The sequence below is a fragment of the Panthera pardus genome, unplaced genomic scaffold (genome assembly GCF_024362965.1).
Source record: "Panthera pardus isolate Hobbes unplaced genomic scaffold, ASM2436296v1 HiC_scaffold_24, whole genome shotgun sequence".
Classification (NCBI taxonomy): domain Eukaryota; kingdom Metazoa; phylum Chordata; class Mammalia; order Carnivora; family Felidae; genus Panthera; species Panthera pardus.
Genome location: NW_026526810.1, coordinates 20,190,217 through 20,204,951, shown reverse-complemented (window position 1 = coordinate 20,204,951; position 14,735 = coordinate 20,190,217). Strand labels below are relative to the sequence as shown.

At 37.2% G+C, this 14,735-nt stretch overlaps 1 protein-coding gene across 1 annotated transcript in view; it reads left to right on the top strand.

The window, feature by feature from the left end:
* The window catches only part of OCA2 (OCA2 melanosomal transmembrane protein), a 516,689-nt gene that overhangs the window by 263,712 nt on the left and 238,242 nt on the right, over positions 1-14,735 (top strand). The window contains exon 19 of the mRNA XM_053888812.1: positions 4,622-4,749. Coding sequence (XP_053744787.1) covers positions 4,622-4,749 — 128 coding nt within the window. The remainder of the gene's footprint in view (positions 1-4,621; positions 4,750-14,735) is intronic.

Here is a 14,735-nt window from a genome sequence, read left to right as displayed (position 1 = left end):
CTCCCTTTGTCCTCCAGCCTTCCTGCTTTCTGAGCAGAGCTGTTAACTTATGACCTCCCAGACGCTAAGTCACGCTTGCTGTCGGAACACAATCCGTCTCGCCCCTCCACTTTTGCCAGCCAGACTCGGGGGCTCTGCTTGGCCGGCGAGCCGCCCCTCCGCCCCGGCTCCCTCCTGCCAGTCCGTGGAGCGGGCACCGCCTCGCCGCCCTTCCTACCCTCTTCCGTGGGCCTCTCATCTGAGCTTGGCTCTGGAGACTCCGTTCTGCTAATCCTCTGGTGGTTTTCTGGGTTCTTTAGACAGGTGTAGGTGGAATCTAAGTGATCAGCAGGACGCGCGGTGAGCCCAGCGTCCTCCTACGCCGCCATCTTCCCTCCCCATCTTGCTGGTGGTATTTTGATAGGGATTTCATTAAATGTGTAGATTGCTTTGGGTAGTATAGGCATTTTAAAAATGTTTGTTCTTCCAATCCAAAAGCATGAAATTTTTAAATTTCTTTGGGTCATCTTTAATTTCTTTCTTCAGTGTTTTATACTTTTCAGAGTACAGGTCTTTCACCTCTTGTTTAAGTTTATTTCTAGGTATCTATGTTTTTGGTACAGTTGTAAATGGGATTGATTCTTGATTTCTCTTTCTGATGCTTTCATAATTGGTGTATAGAAATGGAAGAGATTTCTATACATTGATTTGTATACTGCAACTTTACTGAATTCACGTAGCAGTTCTAGAAATATTTTGGTGGAGTCTTTTGGGTTTTCTGTATAGAATATCATATCCACAAATAGTGAAAGTTTGACTTCTTCCTTGATAATTTGGATGCCTTTTATTTCTTTTTATTTTCTGATTGCTATGGCTAGGACTTCCACTATTATGTTCAATGTGAGAATAGACATCCCTGTCATTTTCTTCACTGTAGAGGTAAAGCTCTCAGTTTTTCCCCATTGAAGATATTAGCTGTGGATTTTTCACATATGACCTTTATTATGTTGAGGGATGTTCCCTCTAACCCTACTTTGTTGAGGGTTTTTATTATGAATGGATATTGTACTTTGCTAAATGCTTTTTCTGCATCTGTTGAGAGGACCATATGGTTCTTATACTTTCTTTTATTAATATGATGTATCACATTGATAGATTTGTAAATGTTGAATCACTCTTGCAGCCCAGGAATAAATCCCACTTGATTGTAGTGAATGGTTCTTTTAATGTGCTGTTGGATTTGATTTGCTAGTATTTTGTTGAGAATTTTCACATCCATGTTCCTCAGGGATATTGGCCCATAGTTCTCTTTTTAGTGGAGTCTTCATCTGGTTTTGGAATCAGGGTAATGATGGACCCATAGAATGAGTGGAAAATTTCCTTCCATTTATATTTTTTGAAATAGTTTGAGAATAATAGGTATTAAGTCTTCTCAAACTGTTCAGTAGAATAGGACTCCCCTATGAAGCCATCTGGTCCTGGACATTTGTTTGTTGGGAGGTTTTTGATTACTGATTCAATTTATTTTCTGGTTATTGGTCTGTTTAAGTTTTCTATTTATTCTTGTTTTAGTTTTGATACTTCACATGTTTCTAGAAATTTATCCATTTCTTCCAGGTTGTCCAATTTGTTGCCATATGATTTTTCATGATATTCTCTTATAGTTATTTGTATTTCTGTGGTGCTGGTTGTTATTTTCTCCTCTCATATTTGTGATTTTATTCATTTGGGTCCCTTTTATTTTTTTCTTTTGATAAGTCTTGCTAGGGATTTGTCTTAACTTTTTCCAGAGAACCAGCTCCTGGTTTCATTGATCTGTTCTATTATCTTTTTTGTTTCTATATCACTTATTTCTGTTCTAATTTTTATTATTTCCCTTCTTCTGCTGGCTTTAGGCTTTGTTTGTTGTTGTTTTTCTAGTTCCTTTAGGTGTAATGTAAGTCGTTTATTTGAGATTTTTCTCGATTCTTGATACAGGCCTCTATTGCTATATACTTATGTCTTATGATCTCTTTTGCTGCATCCCAAGTGGTTTTGGACCATAGTGTTTTCATTTTAATTTGTTTCCAGGCGTATTTTTATTCCTTCTTTAATTTTCTTGTTGACCCATTCATTTGTTAGTAGCATTTTGTTTAACCTCCATGTATTTGTAGTCTTTCCAAATTTTTTCTTGTGGTTTACTTTAAGTTTCACAGCATCGTGGTCAGAAAATATGCATGATATGATGTCAGTCTTTTTGTACTTATTGAGGCCTGATGTGTGACCTAGTATGTGGTATATTTTGGAGAACGTCCCATGTCCCATGTGCACTTGAAAAGAATGTGTATCCTGCTGCTTTAGGATGAAATGTCCTGGATATATCTATTAAGTCTGTCTGGTCCAGTGTGTCATTCATAGCCATTGTTCCTTGTTGATTTTCTGCCTAGATAATCTGTCCATTTATGTAGGTAAGGTTTTAAAATTCCTTACTATTATTGTATTACTTTTAATAAGTTCCTTTATGTTTGTTATTAGTTTTATATATTTGTTTTCTATAAAGTTGGGGGCACAAGTATTTATAATTGTTAGACCTTCTTATTGGATAGTCCCTTTTATTATAGTGCCCTTCTTCCTCTCATGTTACAGTCTTTGGTTTAAAATCTAGTTTGTTTTAAATAGGTATTGTTACTTTCACTTTCTTTTGACATCCATTGGCATGACAAATGTTTGTCCATCTCCTCACTTTTAGTCCAGGAGATTTTCCTGGATTATGTAGATGGGCCTAGTGTAATCACATGGGCCCTTAAAAGTAGGAGTGAAGACAGAAGAGTCAGTTTGAAATTTGAGAGGGACTTTACCTACCATTGCTGGCTTTGATGATAGATGAAGTTGGGGGGGAGCGGTCATGAGCCAGGAAGTTTGAATGGCCTCTAGAAGCTAAGAACAACTCTTGGATGACAGCAGCAAGGAAATTGGGACCTCAGTCTTTTTTTTTTTTAATTTTTAATTTTTTATAATTTTTTTGCATGTATTTATTTTTTGAGGGACATAGAGAGACAGCACAAGTTGGGGAGGGGCAGACAGAGAAGGAGACACGGAATCTGAAGCAGGCTCCAGGCTCTGAGCTGTCAGCACAGAGCCTGATGCAGGGCTTGAACTCAGGAGCTGTGAGATCATGACCTGAGCCAAAGTTGGACACTTAACCCACTGCACCACCCAGGTGCTCCAGGGCCTCAGTCTCAAGGCTGTAAGGGATTGAATGTCGGCAACTTGAAAGAATAAAAAAACAGATTCTCTCCTAGAGCCTCCAGAAAGGAATTCAGCCCTGCCAACACCTTGATTTTGTCTTGATGAGGCTCTAGTGAGAAATGTAGCTGAGCCCGCTATACTTCTGATATATGAACACTGTGATATTAGAAGTAGGTTTTATTTTAAGCCACTACACTTGTGGCAATTTGTTATGGCAGGTATAAAAAACTAGTACTATTTTTATGTCTATAGAATTGATAGACATGTCATTGTCCTTATTCTTGATATTGGCAAATTTTGTCTTCTCATGTTTCATCTTATTCAGATTGGCTAAGGTTTATCAGTCTTCTTGATTTTCTCTAAGAGCCAACATTTTGTGGCATTGATTTTCTCTAATATTTTTCTATTTTCTATTTCACTTATTCCTGCTCCAGTCCTTATTCTTAGTTTTCTTCTACTTATTTTGGGTTTTATTTGCTCTACTCATTAAAATATGTGCAGACTATTTTAACATAAACTTCACAAAAGAAGATCTATGGATGGCAAATAGCTACATGAGAAAAAAGTTCATCATTAGTCATTAGAGAAATACAACTTGAAACTAAAATAAATACCCTTCATACTCATTGGAATGTCTAAAATTAAAAAAGGCTGACCCAGTGTTGAAAATGTGAAGGAAATGGAATTCTCATATACTGTTGGTGGTGTTGTAAAATGTTACAGCCATTTTGGAAAACAGTTTCATAGTTTCGTGAAACACAAACATCCTATAATATTAATCTATCATATGATCAACTAGTCCATTCCTAGGTATTTTCCCAAGGGAACTGAAAACATAGGTACATACAGATAATTGTATATGAAAGTTAATAGCACATTCATTTGTAATAGTCAAATAATGGAAGCAATCCAAACATCCCATCAACAGTGAATAGATATGTACACTGTGTCATGGTCATGCTATAGCATACTAGTAAATAATACAAAATAATGAGCTATTGAGCCACACACCAACCCTGAAGAATCTTAAAATAGTTGTGCTGAAATGGAAGCAATCAGACAAAAGAATGAATGCTGTATGATTACATTTATAGAAAATATAGAAAATGTAAACTAATCTATATTGAAAGAAAAGATGTATTCCTGGACATAGAGTAGGGTAACAGGGGGAGATAGAAGGGATACAAGAACGTGGACATTAGTAAAATGCTAGGGATAGTGAATATGTTCATTATCTTGATTATTGGTTTTATGGGTACATATATTAGCCAAAATATAAATTGTACATTTTAAATATGTTTAGTTTGCAGAATATAAATTTTCTTCAATAAAGAAAATGATCAGAAGATAAAATCTTAGTGTGTTAGCATTTGAATTACATCTATGTCGGTATGTCCACTTATTTGTTTTCCAGGGTGGATTGCTATTATGGGTGCCATCTGGTTGCTAATTTTAGCTGATATCCATGATTTTGAGATAATTCTACATCGAGTGGAATGGGCAACTCTTCTGTTCTTTGCAGCACTTTTTGTTCTAATGGAGGTAAGACTTTAGAATTCTTGCAATGTAATCCTTTATCTGACTTTTATGTTTCATACTTTATTGTGCGAATGAAAAAAGCCTAAGTCTATAGTCTTTCCACTTATTTAACATGGGGGAAATGATGGAGTTTATAAATAGACTATTTTAAGTTAAACCAGGTTTTATTTCAGCCACCTAAATATTTTCTGATAAATTGTTTATTTGGTTGTTGTTTTTAAAAATTATCTTTGTGATTTATAAACTTGCTCTAATTTCATTTTCCATAAAGTAGAATTTGCTCTAAGTTGTGTTTAGAGCTGAGTGACTTGTTACAGGAAATTGACAGGGTGATATTATCTTGATGATCTATTTCATTTTGTGTAATATTTAACTAAATATTCTATGTTATCATGGAAAAGACTACATAAAAAAGAGTGAATATTATTTTGGTAATAGTTGTTATGAAATGTATTCAAAAAATTATTCACATTATTATTCAATCTTGAGACTTGATTTATGAACTTGTGTCCTCTTCAAATACAAGGTTTGCTGAAATAGAAAAATACTACTCCCTAAAGGATATCTCAAGCACACCAAATATCTCACATTAATTAACTTACTGATGGTAGACCCATTTGGTTTTAATTCTTCTGTGTAATAAAACTTTGATACTCCTCCCACCATTGTCTTTAAGACAGGGCCTTTGAAGTTTTGTAATCTACATCTTTGCTCCTAATGGATTGTGTAGATGTAATCAGTCCCTCCAAGTCTGTGGGGGTTGTGAATTATATTCTAAATCCTCAGTTTCACACTCAAAACATTCAGCTTTTTTTTTTCAGGGTGTTCTTTCCACACTGAACACATAGAATATGGAGGGGAAAATTCTGGTTACTGTTTTAATGATTGGACTTTGAAAGTCTCTGCCTCAAATACATGTTTACTCCAGGTATAAATTTCTATCTCATCTGGGTTTTGGGCATATTTTTCCATATTTTATACTTCACTTTGTTGATGTAGTAAACAATGGAATTTTAAAAACAACTTTATTGAGGTATAATTTACATATCATAATATTCACATGGTAAGTTTACAATTTAATGATTTTAATAAGTTTAGAACATTTCCATCATCCAAAAAAGATCCCACATGTCTATTTACGATTAATTCTAGCTCTTGACTCCAGATTTAGGCAATCACTATTTTTTTCTGTCTATTTATTTGCCTTTCCTATACATTTCATCCAAAGGAATCATATATAGGAAAAATCATAGTTTTTTCTGTCTGCTTTCTTTAATTAGAATAATGATAATAATGTTGGTTCATCCATGTCTTTGTATGTATTTTAGCTCATTTGTTTTATTGCTGAATAGCATTCCACTTTGTGGATACCATTTGATGAATATTTGTACTTTCCAATTTTGAACATTATGAATATTACTATCATAAACATTTGTGTAAATTTGTGTGTAAGTCTTCATGTGGAATATATTTTCATGTCTTTGAGATATATGCTAGGTTTTATCATAAGTTTAGCTTCTTAAGAAACTGTAAAAATGCTTTTCACAGTGACTGTACCATTTTACATTCTCACTGGCAGTGTAATAGTATTCCAGTTTCTCTACAATCTCACTATCACACTTTGCCTTTCTTTTTTTTTTAATATATGAAATTTATTGTCAAATTGGTTTCCATACAACACCCAGTGTTCATCTCAAAAGGTGCCCTCTTCAATGCCCAACCAACGCTTCCCTCCCTCCCACTGCCCCCCAAAAACCCTCAGTTTGTTCTCAGTTTTTAAGAGCCTCTCATGGTTTCGCTCTCTCCCACTCTATCCTCATTTTTTTTCCTTCCCCTCCCCCATGGGTTTCTGTTAAGTTCTCAGGATCCACATAAGAGTGAAAACATATGGTATCTGTCTTTCTCTGTATGAATTATTTCACTTAGCATCACACTCTCCAGTTCCATCCACATTGCTACAAGGGCCATATTTCATTCTTTCTCATTGCCACGTAGTACTCCATTGTGTATATAAACCACAATTTCTTCATCCATTCATCAGTTGAAGGACATTTAGGCTTTTTCCACAATTTGGCTATTGTTGAGAGTGCTGCTATAAACATTGGGGTACAAGTGCCCCTCTGCATCAGTATTCCTGTATCCCTTGGGTAAATTCCTAGCAGTGGTACTGCTGGGTGATAGGGTAGGTCTATTTTTAATTTTTTGAGGAAACTCCACACTGTTTTCCAGAGTGGCTGCACCAGTTTGCATTCCCACCAATAGTGCAAGAGGGTTCCCATTTCTCCACATCCTCTCCAGCATCTATAGTCTCCTGATTTGTTCATTTTAGCCACTCTGACTGGCGTGAGGTGATATCTGAGTGTGGTTTTGATTTGTATTTCCCTGATGAGGAGTGACGTTGAGCATCTTTTCATGTGCCTGTTGGCCATCCGCATGTCTTCTTTAGAGAAGTGTCTATTCATGTTTTCTGCCCATTTCTTCACTGGATTATTTGTTTTTCGGGTGTGGAGTTTGGTGAGTTCTTTATAGATTTTGGATACTAGCCCTTTGTCCGATATGTCATTTGCAAATATCTTTTCCCATTCCGTTGGTTGCCTTTTAGTTTCCTTGATTGTTTCCTTTGCAGCGCAGAAGATTTTTATCTTCATGAGGTCCCAATAGTTCATTTTTGCTTTTAATTCCCTTGCCTTTGGGGATGTGTCAAGTAAGAAATTGCTGTGGCTGAGGTCAGAGAGGTCTTTTCCTGCTTTCTCCTCTAGGGCTTTGATGATTTCCTGTCTCACATTCAAGTCCTTTACCCATTTTGAGTTTATTTTTGTGAATGGTGTAAGAAAGTGGTCTAGTTTCAACCTTCTGCATGTTGCTGTCCAGTTCGCCCAGCACCATTTGTTAAAGAGACTGTCTTTTTTCCATTGGATACTCTTTCCTGCTTCATCAAAGATTAGTTGGCCATACTTTTGTGGGTCCAATTCTGGGGTTTCGATTCTATTCCATTGGTCTATGTGTCTGTTTTTGTGCCAATACCATGCTGTCTTGATGATGACAGCTTTGTAGTAGAGGCTAAAGTCTGGGATTGTGATGCTTCCTGCTTTGGTATTCTTCAAAATTACTTTGGCTATTCGGGGCCTTTTGTGGTTCCATATGAATTTTAGAATAGTTTGTTTAGCTTCGAGAAGAATGCTGGTGCAATTTTGATTGGGATTGCATTGAATGTGTAGATAGCTTTGGGTAGTATTGACATTTTAACAATGTTTATTCTTCCAATCCATGAGCACAGAATGTTTTTCCATTTCTTTATGTCTTCTTCAATTTCCTTCATAAGCTTTCTATAGTTTTCAGCATACAGATCTTTTACATGTTTGGTTAGGTTTATTCCGAGGTATTTTATGCTTCTTGGTACAACTGTGAATGGGATCAGTTTCTTTATTTGTCTTTATGTTGCTTCTTTATTAGTGTAGAAGAATGCAACTGATTTCTTTACTTTGATTTTGTATCCTGTGACTTTGCTGAATTCATGTATCAGTTCTAGCAGACTTTTGGTGGAGTCTATCTGATTTTCCATGTATAATATCATGTCATCTGCCAAAAGTGAAAGCTTGACTTCATCCTTGCCAATTTTGATGCCTTTGATTTCCTTTTGTTGTCTGATTGCTAATGCTAGCACTTCCAACACTATGTTAAACAACAGCGGTGAGAGTGGACATCCCTGTCGTGTTCCTGATCTCGGGGAAAGCTGTCAGTTTTTCCCCATTAAGGATGATATTAGCTGTAGGCTTTTCATAAATGGCTTTATGATGTTTAAGTATGTTCCTTCTATCCCAACTTTATCAAGGGTTTTTATTAAGAAAGGACGCTGAATTTTGTCAAATGCTTTTTCTGCATCGATTGACAGGATCGTATGGTTCTTATCTTTTCTTTTATTAATGTGAATTATCATGTTGATTGCTTTGTGAATATTGAGCAAGCCCTCATCCCAGGAATGAATCCCACTTGATCATGGTGAATAATTCTTTTTATATGCTGTTGACTTCAATTTGCTAGTATCTTGTTGAGAATTTTTGCATACATGTTCATCAGGGATATTGGCCTGTAGTTGTCTTCTTTTACTGGGGCTCTGTCTGGTTTAGGAATCAAAGTAACGCTGGCTTCATAGAATGAGTCTGCAGGTTTTCCTTCCCTTTCTATTTTTTGGAACAGCTTGAGATGGATAGGTATTAACTCTGCTTTAAATATCTGGTAGAATTCCCCAGGGAAGCCATCTGGTCCTGGACTGTTATTTGTTGAGAGATTTTTGATAACTGATTCAATTTCTTCGCTGGTTATGGGTCTGCTCAAGCTTTCTATTTCCTCCTGATTGAGTTTTGGAAGTTTGTGGGTGTTTAGGAATTTGTCCATTTCTTCCAGGTTGTCCAATTTGTTGGCATATAATTTTTCATAATATTCCCTGATAATTGTTTGTATCTCTGAGGGATTGGTTGTAATAATTCCATTTTCATTCATGATTTTATCTATTTGGGTCCTCTCCCTTTTCTTTGTGAGAAGCCTGGCTAGAGGTTTATCAACTTTGTTTATTTTTTCAAAAAAACAGCTCTTGGTTTCATTTATCTGCTCTACAGTTTTTGTTTTATATTCTACATTGTTTATTTCTGCTTTGATCTTTATTTTTTCTCTTCTTCTGCTGGGTTTAGGGTGTCTTTGCTCTTCAGCTTCTATTTACTTTAGGTGTGTGCTGTTAACATTTTATATTTGGGATTTTTCTTATTTCTTGAGATAGGCCTGGATTGTAATGTATGATTCCTCTCAGTACTGCCTTTGCTGCTTCCCAAAGCGTTTGGATTGTTGTATTTTCATTTTCATTTGTTTCCATATATTTTTTAAATTTCTTCTCTAATTGCCTGGTTCAGCCATTCATCTTTAATAGGGTGTTCTTTAACTTCCATGGTTTTGGAGCCTTTCCAGACTTTTTCCTGTGGTTGATTTCAAGTTTCATAGCATTGTGTTCTGAAAGTGTGCATGGTATGATTTCAAGTCTTTTATACCTATTAATGGATGTTTTGTGACTTAGTATGTTATCTATCTTGGGGGATGTTCCATGTGCACTCGAGAAGAAAATATATTCTGTTGCTTTGGGATGCAGAGTTCTAAATATATCTGTCAAGTCCGTCTGATCCAATGTATCATTCAGGCCCCTTGTTTCTTGAATGATCCTGTGTCTTGATGATCTATCCATTGTTGTAAGTGGAGTAGTAAAGTCCCTGCGATTACCACATTCTTATCAATGAGGTTGCTTATGTTTGTGAATAATTGTTTTATATATTTGGGGGCTTCCGTATTCAGTGCATAGACATTTATAATTGTTAGCTATTCCTGATGGATAGACCCTGTTAATTTTATATAATATCCTTCTTCATCTCTTGTTATAGCCTTTAATTTAAAGTCTAGTTTGTCTGATATAAGTATGGCTACTCCCGCTCTCTTTTGACTTTCAGTAGCATGATAAATAGTTCTCCATCCCCTCACTTTCAATCTGAAAGTGTCCTCAGGTCTAAAATGAGTCTCTTGTAGAGAGCAAATAGATGGGTCTTATTTTTTTATCCATTCTGATACTCGATGTCTTTTGGTTGGAGCATTTAGTCCACTTACATTCGGTGTTATTATTGAAAGATATGGGTTTAGAGTCATTGTGATGTCTGCAGGTTCATGCTTGTAGCGATGTCTCTGGTACTTTGTGGTCCTTGCAACATTTCATTCACAGAGTCCCCCTCAGGATCTCTTGTAGGGCTGGTTTAGTGGTGATGAATTCCTTCAGTTTTTGTTTGTTTGGGAAAACCTTTATCTCTCCTATTCTGAATGACAGACTTGGTGGATACAGGATTCTTGGCTGCATATTTTTTCTGTCATCACATTGAATATATCCTGCCATTCCTTTCTGGCCTGCCAAGTTTCAGTAGATAGGTCTGCTACTACCCTTATATGCCTACGTTTGTAACTTAGGGCCTGTTTATCTCTAGCTGCTTTCAGAATTCTCTGTTTATCTTTGTTTTTTGCCAGTTGCACTGTGATATGTTATGTAGAAGATCAATTTAAGTTACGTCTGAGGGGAGTTCTCTGTGCCTCTTGGATTCAATGCCTATTTCCTTCCCCAAATAAGGAAAGTTCTCAGCTATGATTTGTTCAAGTACACCTTCAGCCCCTTTCTCTCTGTCTTCTTCTTCTGGAATTCCTGTGATGGGGATATTGTTCCATTCTATTGCATCACTTAGTTCCCTAATTCTCCCCCCATACTCATGGATTTTTTTTATCTCTCTTTTTCTCAGTTTCCTTTTTTTCCATAATTTTATCTTCTAATTCACCTATTCTCTCCTCTGCCTCTTCAATCTCTGCTATGGCTGCCTCCATTTTATTTTGCATCTCATTTATAGCATTTTTTAGTTCCTCATTACTATTTTTTAGTCCCTTGATCTCTGTAGCAATAGATTATCTGCTGTCCTCTATGCTCTTTTCAAGCCCAACGATTAATTTTATGACTATTATTCTCAATTTTTGTTCCATTATATTGCTGAAATTGGTTTTGATCAATTCATTAGCTGTCACTACGTCCTGGAGTTTCTTTTGAGGAGAATGCTTCTGTTTCGTCATTTTGGCTAGTCCCTGTGCTAGCTCCAAACTGCAGAGCACTTCCCCCTGTGTTGTCCAGAGAAACTTGTGTTGGTGGTGGGGCCACAGTCAGACCCAATGTCTGCCCCCAGCCCACTGCTGGGGCCACAGTCAGACTGGTGTGTACCTTATTTTTTCTTCTCCCCCACAGCAGGACTCAATGTGAATTGTTGTGACTTCTGTCTGAGCTACTTGCACAATGCCAGGTTTGTGGTGCTGCTATCATGGGATCTGGCCAAGGGCATATTAGCAGCAGTGGATCTGCAAGGTGGACAGGGAAGGGCAGTGCAGCACTGGGAGGGAGGGAGGCCAGTCAGAGGGATGGATCCAAAGAAGTACAGTATTGGGTGTTTGGGCAGTGCAAGCAAGGTCGGTGACTGGAACTGGGTCCCTTTGGAATTTTGGCTGGCGGATGGGAGAGGGAAATGGCGCTTGCCAGCGCCTTTGTTCCCCCACCAAACTTTGTCCTTCCGGGGCTCAACAACTCCCCCTCCTGGCATCCTCTCACCCTCCCAGCTCTCTGAGAGCAGAGCTGTTGACTTTTAATATTCTAGATATTAATTCCCGCTGGCTGTCAGAAGTCACAGAGTCTGGCCCCTCTGCTTTTGCAAGCCAGACTGAGTGGGCTCTGCCTTGCAGGGCAGGCTGCCCCTCCACTGCCCTGGCTCCCTCCGACCAGTCCGTGTAGCATGCACAGCCTCTCTTCCCTTCCTACCCTCTTCCATCGGCATCTTGTCTATGCTTTGCTCCGGAGAGTCCATTCTGCTAGTCATCCAGCAGTTTTCTGTGTTATTTAGGCAGATGTGGGTGGAACCTAAGCCATCAGCAGGTTGAGGTGAGCCCAGCATCCTCCTATGTTGCCATCTTCCTTTTCTAATCCCCCATCACACTCTGTTTTAAATAAAATAAAATTATTTGGGTAGAATTTCAGAACTCTTTTCTTATGACCTGACTATCCTCATGCCCAAGATGTCTGAGTCACTGATGAATACCTAGGGGCAGGGACAGTGGCCTGTTTCTCTTGAACTGATTCTTCTGCTTTATGATCAGGGCACTGAGTGGGGGTGGTAGTCTCAGGTCTTGTAGGCTTGCCTTTCTGGTTTGTAACTTATACCCTGCACAGGGTCCATGAGGAGAGTCATGGTTCCAGTGTGCTTCTTTTGACGCACATTATATAGTACTTCAGTACTCTGTTTGATGTGTTGGTGCAGGAAGAGATCTAATTTCTTATCCCAACTCTTCTGTTATTAGGCTCTGCAACATGGAGATAGGAGGAAGGAATGCTGGTAGCTTGCTTCTCCTAGGGAAATATGGTTGTTTTTCACTGTGAGTTAGGGAGAGAGAGCAATATCTTCTTGAACATACCCAGAGTCTCCATTATGCTGAGTCCAGGGTGGGGAATGCGTTATATTTGATGTGCTACTGGTTCTTGTTATTCTCATGAAGATTTTCTTGAATAAATATGTCTTCACTGGTTGCATGCCCTTAGGACAATTTCCAGAGACTTTCATTAAAAATTTTTTTATGCCACTTTTTGTTGTTCTCTTGGGAAGTAGGCCTGCAGAGCTCCTTATCTGGTCATCCCCAAATTAAACTTCCCCACCTTCCTTTTTACTTGTTTCTTTGTTTATTTTTTAGTTAGTTAGTTGGTAGTTTGTTTATTTATTTATTTATTTATTTATTTATTTATTTATTTATTGTCCTTCTGAGGTCAATAATTGGTGATTTCCAAAGTTAGTAATAATTCTGAAACAACATGAATACATTAGCAGCTGAGTTTCCCTTGACTCGTATTTCAATGTTTATTTATGTCACTGTAACACAACAGAATGGTCTACAGCAAAGTAAAACGAATTAGCATGGTCTTTAAAATTGACCTGGAATGTTTCACAAATACAATGATGTTTCAAGTATTTTTTTTCTGTGTGTATGTTTATGTACATTAGCTGGGTAATATGTCCTAGTGTTTATTTTATTTTCTTATTACTTCTTAGAGGCCAGAGTAATAATTATAACACCTAAGGCACTCTTAAGTTGGTAAAATCCTCAGCATACATTCTAGGAACTGATGGGGTCTGTAGAACCACCCCTCTCCTGGCCTACGTCTTGTGCTATTGGGACCATGCCTGGGTTTTCTTACTACTTGATGTCTTTCATCTATTCATGTAATTGTGGGTGTCAGTGAAATAATGGTTCTTTGAAAAGAGCTATATGATATTTATCTTCTTGGATATTTTGGACTGTATACTCCTTTCATTTTTTTCTTATATATTTTTTATAGCTTACTTGAGTCCTTCTAATTGACTCTTGTTTTTCTCTGGACAAATAGGGGAACAAAACTGATATATTGTTAATTCCCTTGATACTGGGGAAGGCAATTATATCCATTTCTTCTCATTATATTCATTCTGCAGCATTATCCTAGTGAGAAAAATCAAATATTTTTTGCATGTGAGTACTGCATTGGAAAAATTTGTCTAGAAGCTTTTGGGATCTGTATCCTAATCATTCAAATTCATGAGACATTGATTATATAATAATCTTAATAAGTCAGAATATAATTTTATAAAATTTACTTCCATGATTAAAAAAAATTCTGGCAACTATGGGGATATAACATGTTTTCACTTAGAAAAAACAAATAGAGAATTCATTTGTGCATGAAATTAATGTCAACAAAACCATCCCAGCAAGTTTGGTGCTTTCTAATAAAGAGAATTCTGAAATCAATATTGGTTTAGGCATTAATGCAACAGAGAATTTTGGTTCAGAATCCAACAGGAAGGGTTTTGACTATAGCCAAGGGATGCATCCTTGCCTTAGCATTCAACCTCCATATTTTCACTTGAGTCCTCAGCAGATATGTTTACCATAATTACTTATATCTTCCTGACACCATTTCATTGATCTTGAAAGTCAACAGGGGACTGAGATTTTTATTATTGCATTTTAAAATAGTTTTTTCATTTATTTTGAGAGAGAGAGTGTGTGTGAGCATGGTAAGAGCAGAGAGAGAGAGAGAGAGAGAGAGAGAGAGAGAAAGAGAGAGAGAGAGAGAGAGAGAGAGAGAGAGAGACTCTCAAGCAGGCTCTGCACTGTCAGTGCAGAGCCCAATGCAGAGCTCGATCTCATGAACTGTGAGATTATGGCCTGAGCTGAAATTAAGAGTTGGGTGCTTAACTGACTGAGACACTCAGATCCACGGTAATTGCATTTCAAATTTTGTTCAAATCACTGTAAAAATTGTGATTTTTTTTCAGTAAGTTCAGTGATTTTTCAACTTGAGTCATCTAAAGTGTGGGAAGTTTAGGATCAACCAAATCTCCAAGTAA